This window comes from Emys orbicularis, chromosome 8, assembly GCF_028017835.1.
Source record: "Emys orbicularis isolate rEmyOrb1 chromosome 8, rEmyOrb1.hap1, whole genome shotgun sequence".
Classification (NCBI taxonomy): Eukaryota; Metazoa; Chordata; order Testudines; family Emydidae; genus Emys; species Emys orbicularis.
In genome coordinates this window covers 15,782,327-15,795,699 of record NC_088690.1, presented here as the reverse complement: position 1 = coordinate 15,795,699, position 13,373 = coordinate 15,782,327, and the positions used below count along the sequence as shown (strand labels likewise).

At 43.4% G+C, this 13,373-nt stretch overlaps 1 protein-coding gene across 1 annotated transcript in view; it reads right to left on the bottom strand.

The window, feature by feature from the left end:
- The window catches only part of FGGY (FGGY carbohydrate kinase domain containing), a 183,723-nt gene that overhangs the window by 91,337 nt on the left and 79,013 nt on the right, over positions 1-13,373 (bottom strand). The window contains exon 6 of the mRNA XM_065409589.1: positions 7,882-8,010. Coding sequence (XP_065265661.1) covers positions 7,882-8,010 — 129 coding nt within the window. The remainder of the gene's footprint in view (positions 1-7,881; positions 8,011-13,373) is intronic.

The window sequence follows — 13,373 nt, the reverse complement described above, 5'->3', positions numbered from 1 at the left end:
ACAAATTCTCTTCTATGGTTCAATCTACTGTAGTTCTCTGATTTACAAGAATTCCCAGCATTTCTGACACCAGCGGGACAGCTGGGATCGGATCTACCTTCAGAATTGGTTTACTGAATGACATAGAACATGCCAAGTTTAACAAGGAAAGAAGAAAAGATTTCTAGTGCTCCCACCATTTGATCTGACATCTCCGCATCTCTGCATTAACCCCCCCTCCCCACCCCAGGGATGTCTCCATGCTTTAATACCGAAACAGGCTGATTTTGAAAATAGAATCTTGCTGGATTAATAATGAAACACACACTAAAACAAACACATTGTACGTGTGTGAGAGAGACTTTCAAACTTTGAAGTTAACGGTGGTTGGAATCCTGAAACCAGGGTGCCTAATTAAAAAAAACAACACCTAAATACGTACTGAGGTATTAAGGGCCAGATTTACAAAGATGTTTTACACACTAAAGAGGCAGCTAGGCACCTACAGGAATATACAAAATTGCCTGTACAGATTACGCACCTATCTCTCATTGAAAGACAATGGGAGCTAGGCACTCTCTTAGGTACTCATCCCATTACATGCCTATCTGCATCTTTAGGTGCCTACATACTTTTGTAAATAATAATATCGGACTCTTACATAGCACTTCTCAGTAGTTCCCAAAGGGCTTCACAGTCTTTAATGTGTTTATCCTTGCAACACCCCTGTGAGTTATTAATATCCCCATTTTACAGACGGGGAACAGAGGAAGAGAGGTTAAATGATATGCCCATGATTGCACAGGAAGTTTATGGTGGAGCAGGGAACTGAACCTGCATTTCCCAACTCCTAAGCTAATGCCTAACCATCCTTCTGGCCCTAAGTCAAAGAAACTTAATTTTCAGAGGTGATAAACACTTGCAGCTCTGGCTGATGCTCATGAGTGCTCTGGCTGATCAGTAACTCTGAAAACCAAGTCTCCATGAACACCCCTGAGATACATCGTGTGTGACCTGCAGATGCAGTGCTTGGCAGGAGAGTCCTCCACAACATGATGCCTTCAACTGATATTAGTTTACAGCATGATGGTTAACAGGAAATTTAGTATTGTAGAGGTTTGGACGCTATCATTCTGGGAAAGTGTCAGTCCTGTGTCCCAGCCAGGACAAAAGATCAGTTTTGACTCCGCATCACCCAAGACCAGGGAACCATACCTTATGTTTGTGGGATGTGAAAAGCTCAAAAAAGGAAATTCAGGTAACAGGAAATTTCCCCACCCGACTATCCAACTCCAAGCTGATCATAACGGATTCAAATTAAATGGATTAAAAACTGGCTACCTGATTGGTCTCAAAATGTAACTGAAAACAGAGAATCATCATTGAGTGGGTGTGTTTCTAGAGGGGTGCCGCATGGATCGGTTCTTGGCTCTATGCTACTTTAACATTTTTATCGATGATGTGGAAGAAAACATACAATCATCATTGATACAGTTTGCAGATGACAAAAAAAATTGGGGGAGTGGTAAATAATGAAAAGGACAAATCACTGATCTGGATCGCTTGGCCAGCTGGACACAAGCAAACAAGATATGTTTTAATACAGCTAAAAGTAAATGTCCACATCTAGGAACAAAGAATATAGGCCATACTTACAAGATGGGGGACTCTATCCTGGGAAGCAGTGACTCTGAAAGGGATTCAGGGGTCATGGTGGATAATCAGTTGAACATGAGCTCCCAGTGTGATGTTGAGGCCAAAAGGACTAATGAGAGCCTTGGATGCATAAACAGGGGAACTTTAAGTAGGAATAGACAGGTTACTTTACCTCTGTTATTTGGCACTGATGTAAGAGCTGCTGGAATACTGTGTCCAGTTCTGGTATTCACAGTTCAAGAAGGATGTTGTTAAATTGGAGAGGGTTCAGAGAACAGCCACAAGAATAATTAAGATTGGAAAACATGCCTAATAGAGATTAAATTCCTTGAGTCTATCTTTTTAGCTTAACAAAGAGGGATCACTTGATCACAGCCTATGAGGGCTTGTCTACGCAGAGCAGCGATGCACATTAGGGGTGTGATTTCTAAAGGGCACCGACATGTTGCATACTAACTGGCCTGTGTGTGAACTAAAAGTTCTCTAGTGCGCATTAATGTAATACAGTTTGAAAGAACGTTTTTCCTGGGTTACAAGGATCCAAGATTAAGTAACTAGTACCAAAGCAACCATGTTGGTGAAACTTTCTATGGTTACCCAATTCACAGGTGTGGAGCGAATCATGGGGGAGCTTACAATAGCTCCTCTTCCACACCCATCATCCCTATTTTCATCCTGGTCCCTGCATCTACCTCCCACTGGGGCTCCACGGACTGCAGGAATTAGTCCACCCCTAGGGTTGCAGTAGCTCAAGCAGGGAAATAGAGAAAAGGATCAGGTGGCGTTGTTTTAGTAAAGACAAGAAAGGAAAACCAGTTTCTATAGGGTAGTGTCAGGAATGAGGGCCTCCAGCTGCACCTGCCCAGCCACCAGGCAGCCAATGAGAGTAGCTGGACCATAGCAGAACCATCTGATTGGATAAGGCAGAGAGGAGGCTTGCTCTTAAGCCAAGCAGCTGCAGAGGCTTTGTGGCTACTCAATGCATGTTTCTCTGCCTCCATGTGCTTGCCTCACTCCAAGCCCTGCTCCAGCCTTGACCCTGCCCTGTACCCAGCCTTATTCCAGTTTAGATCATGCCCCACATCCTGCATTGTTCTAGTCCTGTTACAACCTTGCCCCTACTTGGAACCAGCCCTGCTCCTGCCTATCCATATTCCAGGTAATCTGGTTCTGACTCTTGGCTCCAATTTCTGGATCTGACTCTGTTTTGACTCTTGGCTCTGACTTTGGTTCTGACCTTCTGCTTTGACCACTAGACCTGACGCCTACTCCAACTACTAGGCATGACTGCCTATGACCAGTCTCCTGACAGGTAGGAGTCACTGAGATGCTCTTCTTTAAGCTCCACCACTCACCCACTTCACAAAGGGGATGGCAGTATCTCCAGACAGATGGGCCTCAGTTCAACTCTATGGAAAAGCACCAAATTGTAGCTGTCGGCCAAGAACAATGCTCTTCGGGCTCCACAGATCAGTTTTTCCTCAGCAGTTAAGCCACTGGGACATCAAGGAAACATTGTGCATGCTCATGCCTCCCTTGACATAGTCCACCAGACCCAATTGCTTTACTGGCAGTTGGACATAGGAAGTATGAAAGCTCTGCATCACAGAGGCATTTTTGTAAACGCTGGTAAATCCAAAGTTTGAAGAGCAAAACTGTCCTTTCAGAATGACAAGGTGGAGCAAGACACAGAGATCTTTGTTTTCCCTACATGCTTGAAGCTCCCACTATAAACTCTATGCATGTAGAGAAGCACAGAAACTTGAAATCTTGTGCCATACAGTTCTCAGAGAACAATTTTTGCCCTATTATCAGATGTTGCTGTCTTCCTTTTTCCTACTTCCAAAGGTCACAAATGTATTTCAACAACCAGTTGATGCTGGAGCTCTAAGGCTAAAAACTATTAGTGATAAAACCAGCTGGAAGGAAAATGGTAATTAAAGCATAGTGGACAAATTCATCCCTCAAGTAGTTCTACTGAAGTCTGCGTGAGGTATGACTCTGACCTATTGTTGGACAGGTAGGTAGTACACAGTAAATGGCATGTGGATGACGTTCATTAAAGGTGAAATGAAAAACTTTCAAAAGCAAAATAAAATACGCCTTCCCCCAAATCAGTACAAAAAGTATGCGGGCTTCAAAATTTCAAATGCATTTCATTTTAAAAGACGTCTGAAAATAATTTCTACCAATACTTTCACTAAGATACAAGCTCAGAATTAAGCATCCTGCACTTTCCTTGCAAGAGCAGAGGGGAGCTTTGTGAAGCTCGGTGGTCTCATTTTGCAAGGGAGTGTGCCAACTTATTCCCTTTTCTTTCTGATGCATTTCACATCAAAACCATGCAAAACTGAAGAGATTTAGACACCTCTGATGTGTAAACAGCAATCATTCCAGATTTGCTCAAAAGGTTTACAAGTCTTCTGGCAAATCTGGGCTAGGTTTTTAAGTTTGTTTTCAAATTCAAAGCTAAAGACTGGTGAAAACCAAAAGCCTTCAGACTGAATCTAGATTTCACATACTCTCAAAGTTCAGGAGTGCTCAACTGAAAGTCGGATACGGAATGACTAACACCACATCAGACTTTTAATAGCTAGATTCCATTTTTTGTGGGTACAAACTGTGGATGCTATTTGCACCAACAGTTATTTGGCAATGTAGGTAACACACACCTTACTTGTCAATAAAGTTTATAGCATATCCACTGAAGGAGGAGATCCTTTGCGCTCATTTACTATCTTAATGGCCTGGGTTGATTTTAATTTCCCTTATCTATCTATGCTATTTATAAGGCACTTGCCACCTCCCAATCTTATTGGTTTTATTTTATTTGGTTCATTTGCTTCCTGCCATCTCCATCTTATTCTCTGCTTTTTTGTAATTCATGGATTTATATGTTTTGTTTGTTTCTCTTGACGCCTCCCCTGTTGCCCTCTTTCATTCCCTCTTGCACCTTGTGTGGAACAACAAAACAAATTACTAGATCTATTTAGATTTACTTTAAGGGGGGTGGGGGGGAGACAGAAAAGTACCTGATCCCATCAAAAGCAGGTATCAGAGACAGATGTTTCCCCCCCCCGCCCCCCCCCCGCCCGCTCCAGCTTACCTCTGCCTCTGGGGGAACGCAGCGCACTGGGGAAAGAAGCGGGGCTGGGGTGGGGATTTGGGGAAGGGATCCAATAGGGGCAGGGAGGGGGCGGAATTAGGGCGGGGACTTTGGGGATGGGGTTGGAATGAGGCAGGGCCAGGGGCGGGAAAGGGTGGAGTTGGGGCGGGGGGCGCGGGCACCCACCAGCGCCAGAGAAAGTTGGTACCTATGCTTTTAGCCCATCAAACGTTAAAAAGTTGTGACCCACAATCAGTGGAAGAATAAGCAATTGTAGAAAGTATCACAATACAGCACTAGAGAAAGCTGGTGCTTTTTTGGCTAACCTTATTCCAACTAGAACTGGTCAACATTTTTCTGACAGAACAGCTGTCTGCTGGAAAATGTTGATTCAGCGAAATTTAATTTTTTTGCGAGAACATCTTGATTTAATCAAAATTTTCAACAGGAAATTATAGATTTGTTTTGATAAGGTCAAAATGGTTTGTTTCAACATATTATAAACTAAAACTACTATAAAAATTAGCATTGAAACAATATTTCAACCTGACCAAAACATTAATTTTGATGACATTAAAACAAAATATTTCAGAACATTTTTTGTTTTTCCAAAAGAGTCAAGATTTTAAACTCTTTGTCCTGACTTTTGACAAAACCAGATATCGAAATCTTGGAATTTCCCACAGGATGGAAATTCTAGTTTTCAATTGTCTGCTATTTTAAATGACAGGTTTCGGAGGAGTAGCCGTGTTAGTCTCTATCAGTAAAAACAACGAGGAGTACAAGGACTCCTTGTTATTTTAAATGAATTACACCCATAATCCTACTATAACAAGCAGTTTTTGTGCTACGTCCCACATTGGGCTAGTAGAAAGGAAATGTACAAAGGTCTCCATTCCATTATTTAAACAGGGGGGAGTTATGGGGCTAAACCATTTTTAAGTCAACCTAAACTCAGGCCTTGGCTACACTTGCAAGTTACAGCGCTGTAAAGCCTCCCCCAGTGCTGTAACTCACTCCCCGTCCACACTGGCAGGGCACTTACAGCGCTGTATCTCCCTGGGTACACCGCTGCAGGTACTCCACATCTCCGAGAGGAATAACAGCTGCAGCGGAGTGGCTACCACTCACGGATGTGAGTGTAAACGCTTGCAGCGCTGTACTAATCACCTTGTCAAGTGGCCAATCCTCTCCATTGTTGTGACGGGCTGCAGGAATGCGGAAGTGCAGGTTTCAAAGCTCGTAGCACAGAGAAAAGCAAACAGTTTGCAGCTTGCTTTGAGTGAGTAAATGAATGAGCAGGGGGCCGGGAGTTTGGAACTTGCAAAATAGAGAGCTGACATGCTCCAAAAAGCACTCTCTCTCCCCCCACACTCCCTGTCACAATCCACCCCACCCCACCCCCCATTTTGAAAAGCACGTTGCAGCCACATGAATGCTGGGATAGCTGCCCATAATGCACCGCTCCCAACACAGCTGCAAATGTTGCAAGTGTGGCCACACCACTGCGCTGGCAGCTGTCAGTGTGGACAGACTGCAGCGCTTTTCCCTACTCAGCTGCACGAAGACAGGTTTACCTCACAGCGCTCTACAGCTGCAAGTGTAGCCAAGGCCTCAGCCAATGAAGTACGAGAATGCACATCCAACAGCTCCATGGAGTCTCAAAGTAAAAGCCTTCTTTAAATGTACTGGTAAAACCTTGAACCTTTTAACTATTTTAGCACCAACAAAACAGCTTGTTCTATCATCTTCCTTATTTATGCTTTATACAGGATACCTATAAACAGACCCAGTTTCCTTTGTTTTTTAGACTACTGTTTTTATCCTAAACTCTGTTAGTCTCATTAACACCTAATACTCACAAGTTATCCCCGCCCCCCACCCCTCCTTTCATCTGTCTCTTGTGTCCTATTGACACCTAAACTGTCAATTGGCTGGGGCAGACTCTGTCTGCTTTGTTATTTGTCTGTACAGGACGTAGCACAAAGGGGCCTCATCCCTGTATGGTAGTCAGAGGTGGTACAGTATGAACTGTACTAACAATAATTCTAGTCTCAATTTCTCATCATTTACAGATGAAGGAGATAGCCTTTTGTTTGCTAGAAGCTGGGAATGGGCCACAGGGGATGGATCACTTGATGATTACCTGTTCTGTTCATTCCCTCTGGGGCACCTGGCATTGGCCACCCTCGGAAGACAGGATATTGGACTAGATGGACCTTTGGTCTGACTCTGTATGGTCTCTTCCCCATTCCTTCCCATTCACCCGTAGTGGAATGTGGTGGATGTAACAGCTCTGTGAAGCCTGCTCCTGCTACCCCTCACTACCTGTGAGCAATGGTACAGGTAGCAAAAGCAAGCTAGTCAGGGAGGGCCATTTTGCTGCAGGGAACAATCTGGATCTATATGACATTGGACAAATTATTTAAGTCTCTTTACCTCAGGTCTATGAAATGGACATTATAATACTACATAGAGCTGAGTGAATACTATATAGTAATACTATCATAGAGCTGAGTGAAATATTTGCAGTTAAATGTTTTTCCTCCGAAATTTTACAACTTTTGAGCTTAAATATTTTTGTTAAATTAGGGAAATATGAGTGAAATTTTTTGAAAAATTGCAATGAAGTTTCATAGATTTTAAGGCCAGAAGGAACCCTTATGGCCATCTAGTCTGAACTCTACATAACACAGGCCAGAGAACTTCCCTGAGAGATTCCTGCATCAGGCCCATGATTTTTGGCTGAGCGCTTTATTTTGTACTTGGGGTGGGGTTTTCCTAATGTGTTGAGAAATGGGAAGCTCAGTGGGAGCGCCAGACTCTCAGCCCCTGGGAATTAGGTCCTTTGTGTCTCAAATTGAGAACCTGAAAATGGAGGCAACAAAAATTAGTGGACACTTTTGAAAATTTCGAATTGATTTTAGTGATGTTTACACATGCTCTTTTTTGTAAGTAATTTATAAAGTTTTTTTTTAAAGTGTGCTACTTGATAAGAATTGGTCTTTCAGCATAAGGGCAACGTGATGCTTAGTTACCAGTGTTTGTAGAAAATGGGGCTCTGGGAAAAGGGTATGTCACATAAAAATTTAATTTCAATAATATCCCTGTTTCCGAGAACAGTAAATAAGTAAGAATACCTAGTCCTCCAGCATGTGCATCAATGAGAGATGCTGCTACTGCAGTCCCTTCAGCAAGACCGAGGTCTTTTGCAGCCTCTGGCGTTAGGCCATTTCCAACAGAAGCTCCAGGAGACAGGACTTGGTTTCCTGAGCAGACACAAGTAAAAGCAAACACCCATCAGTTTGATAAACAGAAAAACAAACATGCATTTTCCTGAAAAAGCGCTTTTTCCCCCCACTGCTGTTTAATGTATTATCCATCAAAGAAGTGCATTAAAAACTCCATTTACTTACCAACTGCACTGTATGTATATTAAACACAACTGTGCTGTATCATGCTGCTCATAAGAGTTTAAAAACTGATAACTATTCAATGCCCAGTATAGCAATGTAGAACAGCTTTTACTATAACCTATAAAAATTCCATGTAACGTGGTGTGATCTTTTTACTAGGTATGTAAACAGACAACCAGGCTCGCACTTTACATTGTAGCCACTGACTTCATATCTGCAGAAATAAAGGTATTTTAGAAATTAGATACTTTGGGGCAGATTCACTTGTGCTGATGCAAATAAGTGAAAACTGTACATCCTGCATCAGCTTGGCCCAGAGGCGTTTCCATCTCCACTCTCCTTCAGGGGTTCCACCAGGCAAGTGGTGCCTTTAATGTCCATTAGCGCCTCTGTGGTAGCCAGCAGAGGCTGTTCAGGAGAACCATTAAATCAGTGAAATCCTGCCACTCTACTTTCATTTCCTCCCTGGCTAGGACCACCCACTTCTGAGTCTGTGTTGGCTAGTTGCAGCAGAGGGTACATTGAACCACCAAAAACTACCCTCCCCAATCTGTCTGGAATTCTGCAAAAGGGCCTTTCTGCCACGTTCTGTGCCACCACACTGGAGGGAATCTGAGCTTTTAACTGTTTTTTTCCCAAAAGGAAAGATTATTTTAACAACTAATCAACTATGACAGAGATCGGCAACCTTTGGCACGCGGCTCACCAGGGTAAGCACCCTGGCAGGCCGGGCCGGTTTGTTTACCGGCAGGCCGGGCCGGTTTGTTTACCTGCCGCATCCGCAGGTTCGGCCGATCGCGGCTCCCACTGGGCGCAGTTCGCCGTCCCACGCCAATGGGGGCTGCGGGAAGCGGCGCGGGCCAAGGGATGTGCTGGCCACCACTTCCCAACGCCCCCATTGGCCTGGAATGGTGAACCGCGGCCAGTGGGAGCCGCGATCGGCCGAACCTGCGGACGCAGCAGGTAAACAAACTGGCCCGGCCTGCCAGGGTGCTTACCCTGGGGAGCTGCGTGCCAAAGGTTGCCAATTCCTGAACTATGATAAAGATAGGGATAGGCCCAAGCTATGAAGATGGGATCCAGGTCCGGACACTTCGGAGTTCAGGTGTTTCAGGATCGGGGGTTTGATTCAGGCCCATCTCCATATAAAAGGTCTTTCCCTGGGGTGGTGCTGGTGTATAGCTAGATACAAAGCAGTAAAACAGGACTGACAGCTCCTGGAATCCACGCCTCTTTATTCATCCACAGGTTAGATGGATGAGGCACACAAAGTCACAGTGGGAGCTTCCACACACTTCCTTGCCAATGCCTTGGCTCTACCTCAGAAACTCCAAATTCATTCAACAGGGCTTATCTTTAAAACTTGCTTAGTTCAACAAATCTTCTGATCACAATTGGCACAATTTCTGTTTAAAATAAAAGATAGTTCTATTTTCTCAGTGGGTTTTCATGAGAGTAATGCATTCCTCAAGACTAAACATGCCTGTTTTTTTTAAATTTTTCCTCAGAAGTCAGGTTTTCTAACCATTTTATCATTCTTGTTGCACTTCTCCAGACTCTCTCAAATTTGTCCACATCTTTCCTAAAGTGCGGCGTCCAGAACTGGGCACAGTACTCTAGCTGTGGCCTCACCATTGCCAAGTAGAGTGGGACAATTATCTCCTGCGTCATACATACAAGAGCCTGTTAATACACCCCAGTGCAATTAGTGTTTTTCACAATTGCATCACATTGTTGACTCATATTCACTTTGTGGTGGGCCTTCAAATCTTAGTATGTTGCAGTCATGAAAGACATCTGGCCTTGCTGCTGCCTTTCTTTCTTTCTTTTTTTTTTTTTTTTTTTTTGACATGGTATCCAATTGCCTTATCAGAAATCACCTACAAATCAAATGTGTAATGTATTTTGAGATTAAACAGGCTTACCCTGCCCCCAAACACATAGCTTCTGGGTGTTAAATCATCAGCCAGGCTGTGAAACACTCAGCGACATAGGTCCCCATGCTCTCCCCTTCAAAGTTTCATGCTTGAGTTAGTCTGCAGATCATATTGAGAATTTAAAATCCACACGTATGGATTACTCAAAGCTTTCCAACTAGCTCATTCAACTCATGATACTAGTAACCAAAAGTGACCATTTCCGCCTCTTGGTGGCTTATGTGAAATGAATTGCTGGTCTCCTCCAATTCTTAGAGGACAAGTGCCGATGTTTTATTGCTTATAGGCTCAGAAAAATCATGCTCGACTTTCCAAGTATATCACATGTTCACTTCTTTTAATAAGGTTAGAAGCAAGATGTTTCTATTTCAGAACAGTGAAAAAAGTGAAGACATCGGAGAGCAAGACTAGAGCGATCTTGCAGCTAGGAGGAGGTTCAAGGAAGTTCATGCAGCTACAACCACAGCTTTTGCTTCAGAATCAGCTGCACCTCCTTAATGTGCACAGCTAGCTCATTTTGTACATCCAGTGTCGGATGAAATTATTCTGATGGAAAATCTTTCACCACTCACTCCCACAGCAGATTTGTTTGTTTAGTCTGAATGGTCAAGTATTGTAACATGTAATTATTAAGTGCTTAGTAGCCCTGATCTTTAGAATGGACTCTATTAGACAATATCTTTTCTTACCAGTTATTCAATTACTGTATCTATGACTAATGAGCTTTTAGGGAACAATTTTAGAGATACAGATTATCCTCTTTCCTGATTTAAGCAGTAGAAAATGACCATATGGATTTCTTTGAAACAGAAAGCTCATTAGAATAGTCTACATTATGGTTTTCCCCTTTGGAGTGGAGTGTGTGGAGGTGGGTTTGTTGTGAATTTCAGATACAGTCATTTTGTGTTTTAGAAAAAGGCACTAAACACACAGCACGCCCAGGTGGTTTTAGAAGAAGTCAGAGTGAGCAAGAATAATTCTTCCCTAACTGAAGCCACTTCCTGACAGCATGAGAGATCTGCTCATATCATTCCCGCATTGCCAGTTTTGCTGGAGCCTGATTTTAGGCATAGCCCTTGGCATGACCTAGGGAGAACAAGTGACAGGCCAACTTGAGAAGCAATCCCACTCTACAACGCTGAGCAAATGGATCCAGCAGTGCCGCTCCCGCTGCCTCCCACTCCTGGGGGGAAAGGCAATAAGAAGCCATTCAGAAACACATGCCAAACCGCCGTTGGGGAAGAGAAAGAACGGAGTGCTCTGGGGCTACAGGAATAAGATGAATGGAGACCCCTTTTCTCCTACCAACTACGAGACAGATAAGGGAGGCAACAATTTTCTTCCTCTCCATCAGCCAGGAGAGGAGAGTCTCCTTTTCCTCATCCAGCAGTTAAGAGAAGAGAGAAATCCCTCTCTCCCACCCAGCAGCAAGAAGGCAGAGGCAAGGATGAAATGAAAGAGACTGGAGAGAAAATGAGAGGGGGGAGCCGCTTCCTCCAGAACAACAAGGATAATGGGCCAAGAAAGAAAGCATCCCCCTGGTCACCTGGGTGACAGGCCGTGCGTGTGGTAATGAGGGAATGCTGTATTTTCCCCTCCACCTCAACCCCTAGGCCTTAGAGATCAGTGAAGCATGGTGAGCCAAACCCACAGAGCCCTGTCTGCATAGCGAGTCTGCGTGCAAGGGAAACAGGCTCCAGGTGGCCAGGACTTTATCCCTCAGAGTGGAATTTGCTCTCCCACCCACGCACCTGTAAGTGGGTGTGGAATGGGCAGAGCCTTGATTCTACCCACCAATGTGCAGGGAAGTAGGAAGGAATGGTGACCCATATGCTTACAATAACTGAGAAGTTAGAAAAGTCAGCTCAGCATCAAAGTACATAGAATTTGGAACGGCAAGGATCCATAATGGTGAAGTAAAACACACAAGGAATAGGAACACAATGGTCACAGTTAAGTAAACATTTACCAACAGATACCACCCAGTTACCATGCTTATCTCCCATTCTAAGCACAAGGTGTAAGGAGGTATCTCAAACACTAACAGGATGGGGTAACTGCTGAAAATACTGGTTTTTAAAAGGTGGTAACTGTGTGTAAAGCACAGGTGATAGGTGTGGGCTTGCCATTGAAATAAAGACACTAGCCACATGGAGGAATGATGTTGACTCCTACAAGAGCAATACAGCAAGGTACACAATGACTTAGGAAGCAAAGAAGTATCACAGCAAGAGTAAAAGTGCTAAACAACCACATACTTCTAATCCAACAATAGGCAACACCTTTCAGCGAGGCAAAGGAAGCAAATTGTCAGAGTGGAAGAGAGGGAGATGAGAACTCTGCAAACAGAGGCAGGCAGTGAGAGTACTGTGTCCTCTTTCAGTCTTTTCAAAGAGACTGCATACAGTCTTTGGTTTAAAGTAATCACTTGTGCAAATCATCTGCCTCTTGTAGAACTAAGCCTAACACAACAGACCCATAATTATTTGAAGGCAAAGAACTTTCTCTTTCACATTCATACAGCTGTTCCACTAAGACACACAGAGCCCTTCTCAATGCACTGCCTTGATTCACATTTTTATTTTGAACAATATAGCTCATTTTTAGTAAGGTTTTTTCCCTCCTGTAGAGCAGCAAGTTTACAAAAGGAAAAAGCCGTTTGAAGCCTTTCCTCCTCTTTTATCCTTCCTTGAAGACTAACTCTGGAATTTGCTACGATCTAGTTTTGTTTAAAGAATTTATGTGGTACCAATGACCCACCACCTTTCCAGGCAGTTGCCACAGCAACCACTTATTTACCAGACGCAATACACGAAGCAGACAACAATACGTCTTCAGTCCACTTTAGTAAGCAAAATGTACAGTGCGGAATCTTACTCATATTTAAAAGAAACAGACTTTTTAGTGCTTACCAGTCTTTTTAAAAATAACAAAAGGAAAGCACAGCAGGGGACCTCCGCTGACTCAGCTCTTACACATTCACTCAGTTAAGAGCAGCTTTTAACCTGTCACGCAGAACTCAGTTGCATTTTGTGTTTAATTGTATTTGGCTGCATAACTGTGAAAAAAATACAAGCGTAAAAAACCAAAAGGAAAAGTTTCCTTTCTCTATTAACTTTACACCTGAAAACTTAAAAGAGCTAAATTTCATCGTTGGTATTAACTCCACTGACTTCGGAGATGAATCTGGCCAAAGGACTGTTCTGCCTCATCTTTGGACCCTGGTAGACTGGAATTTCCAAATGATGTTCATTGAAAAACAATCAGCAAAATGTAGTG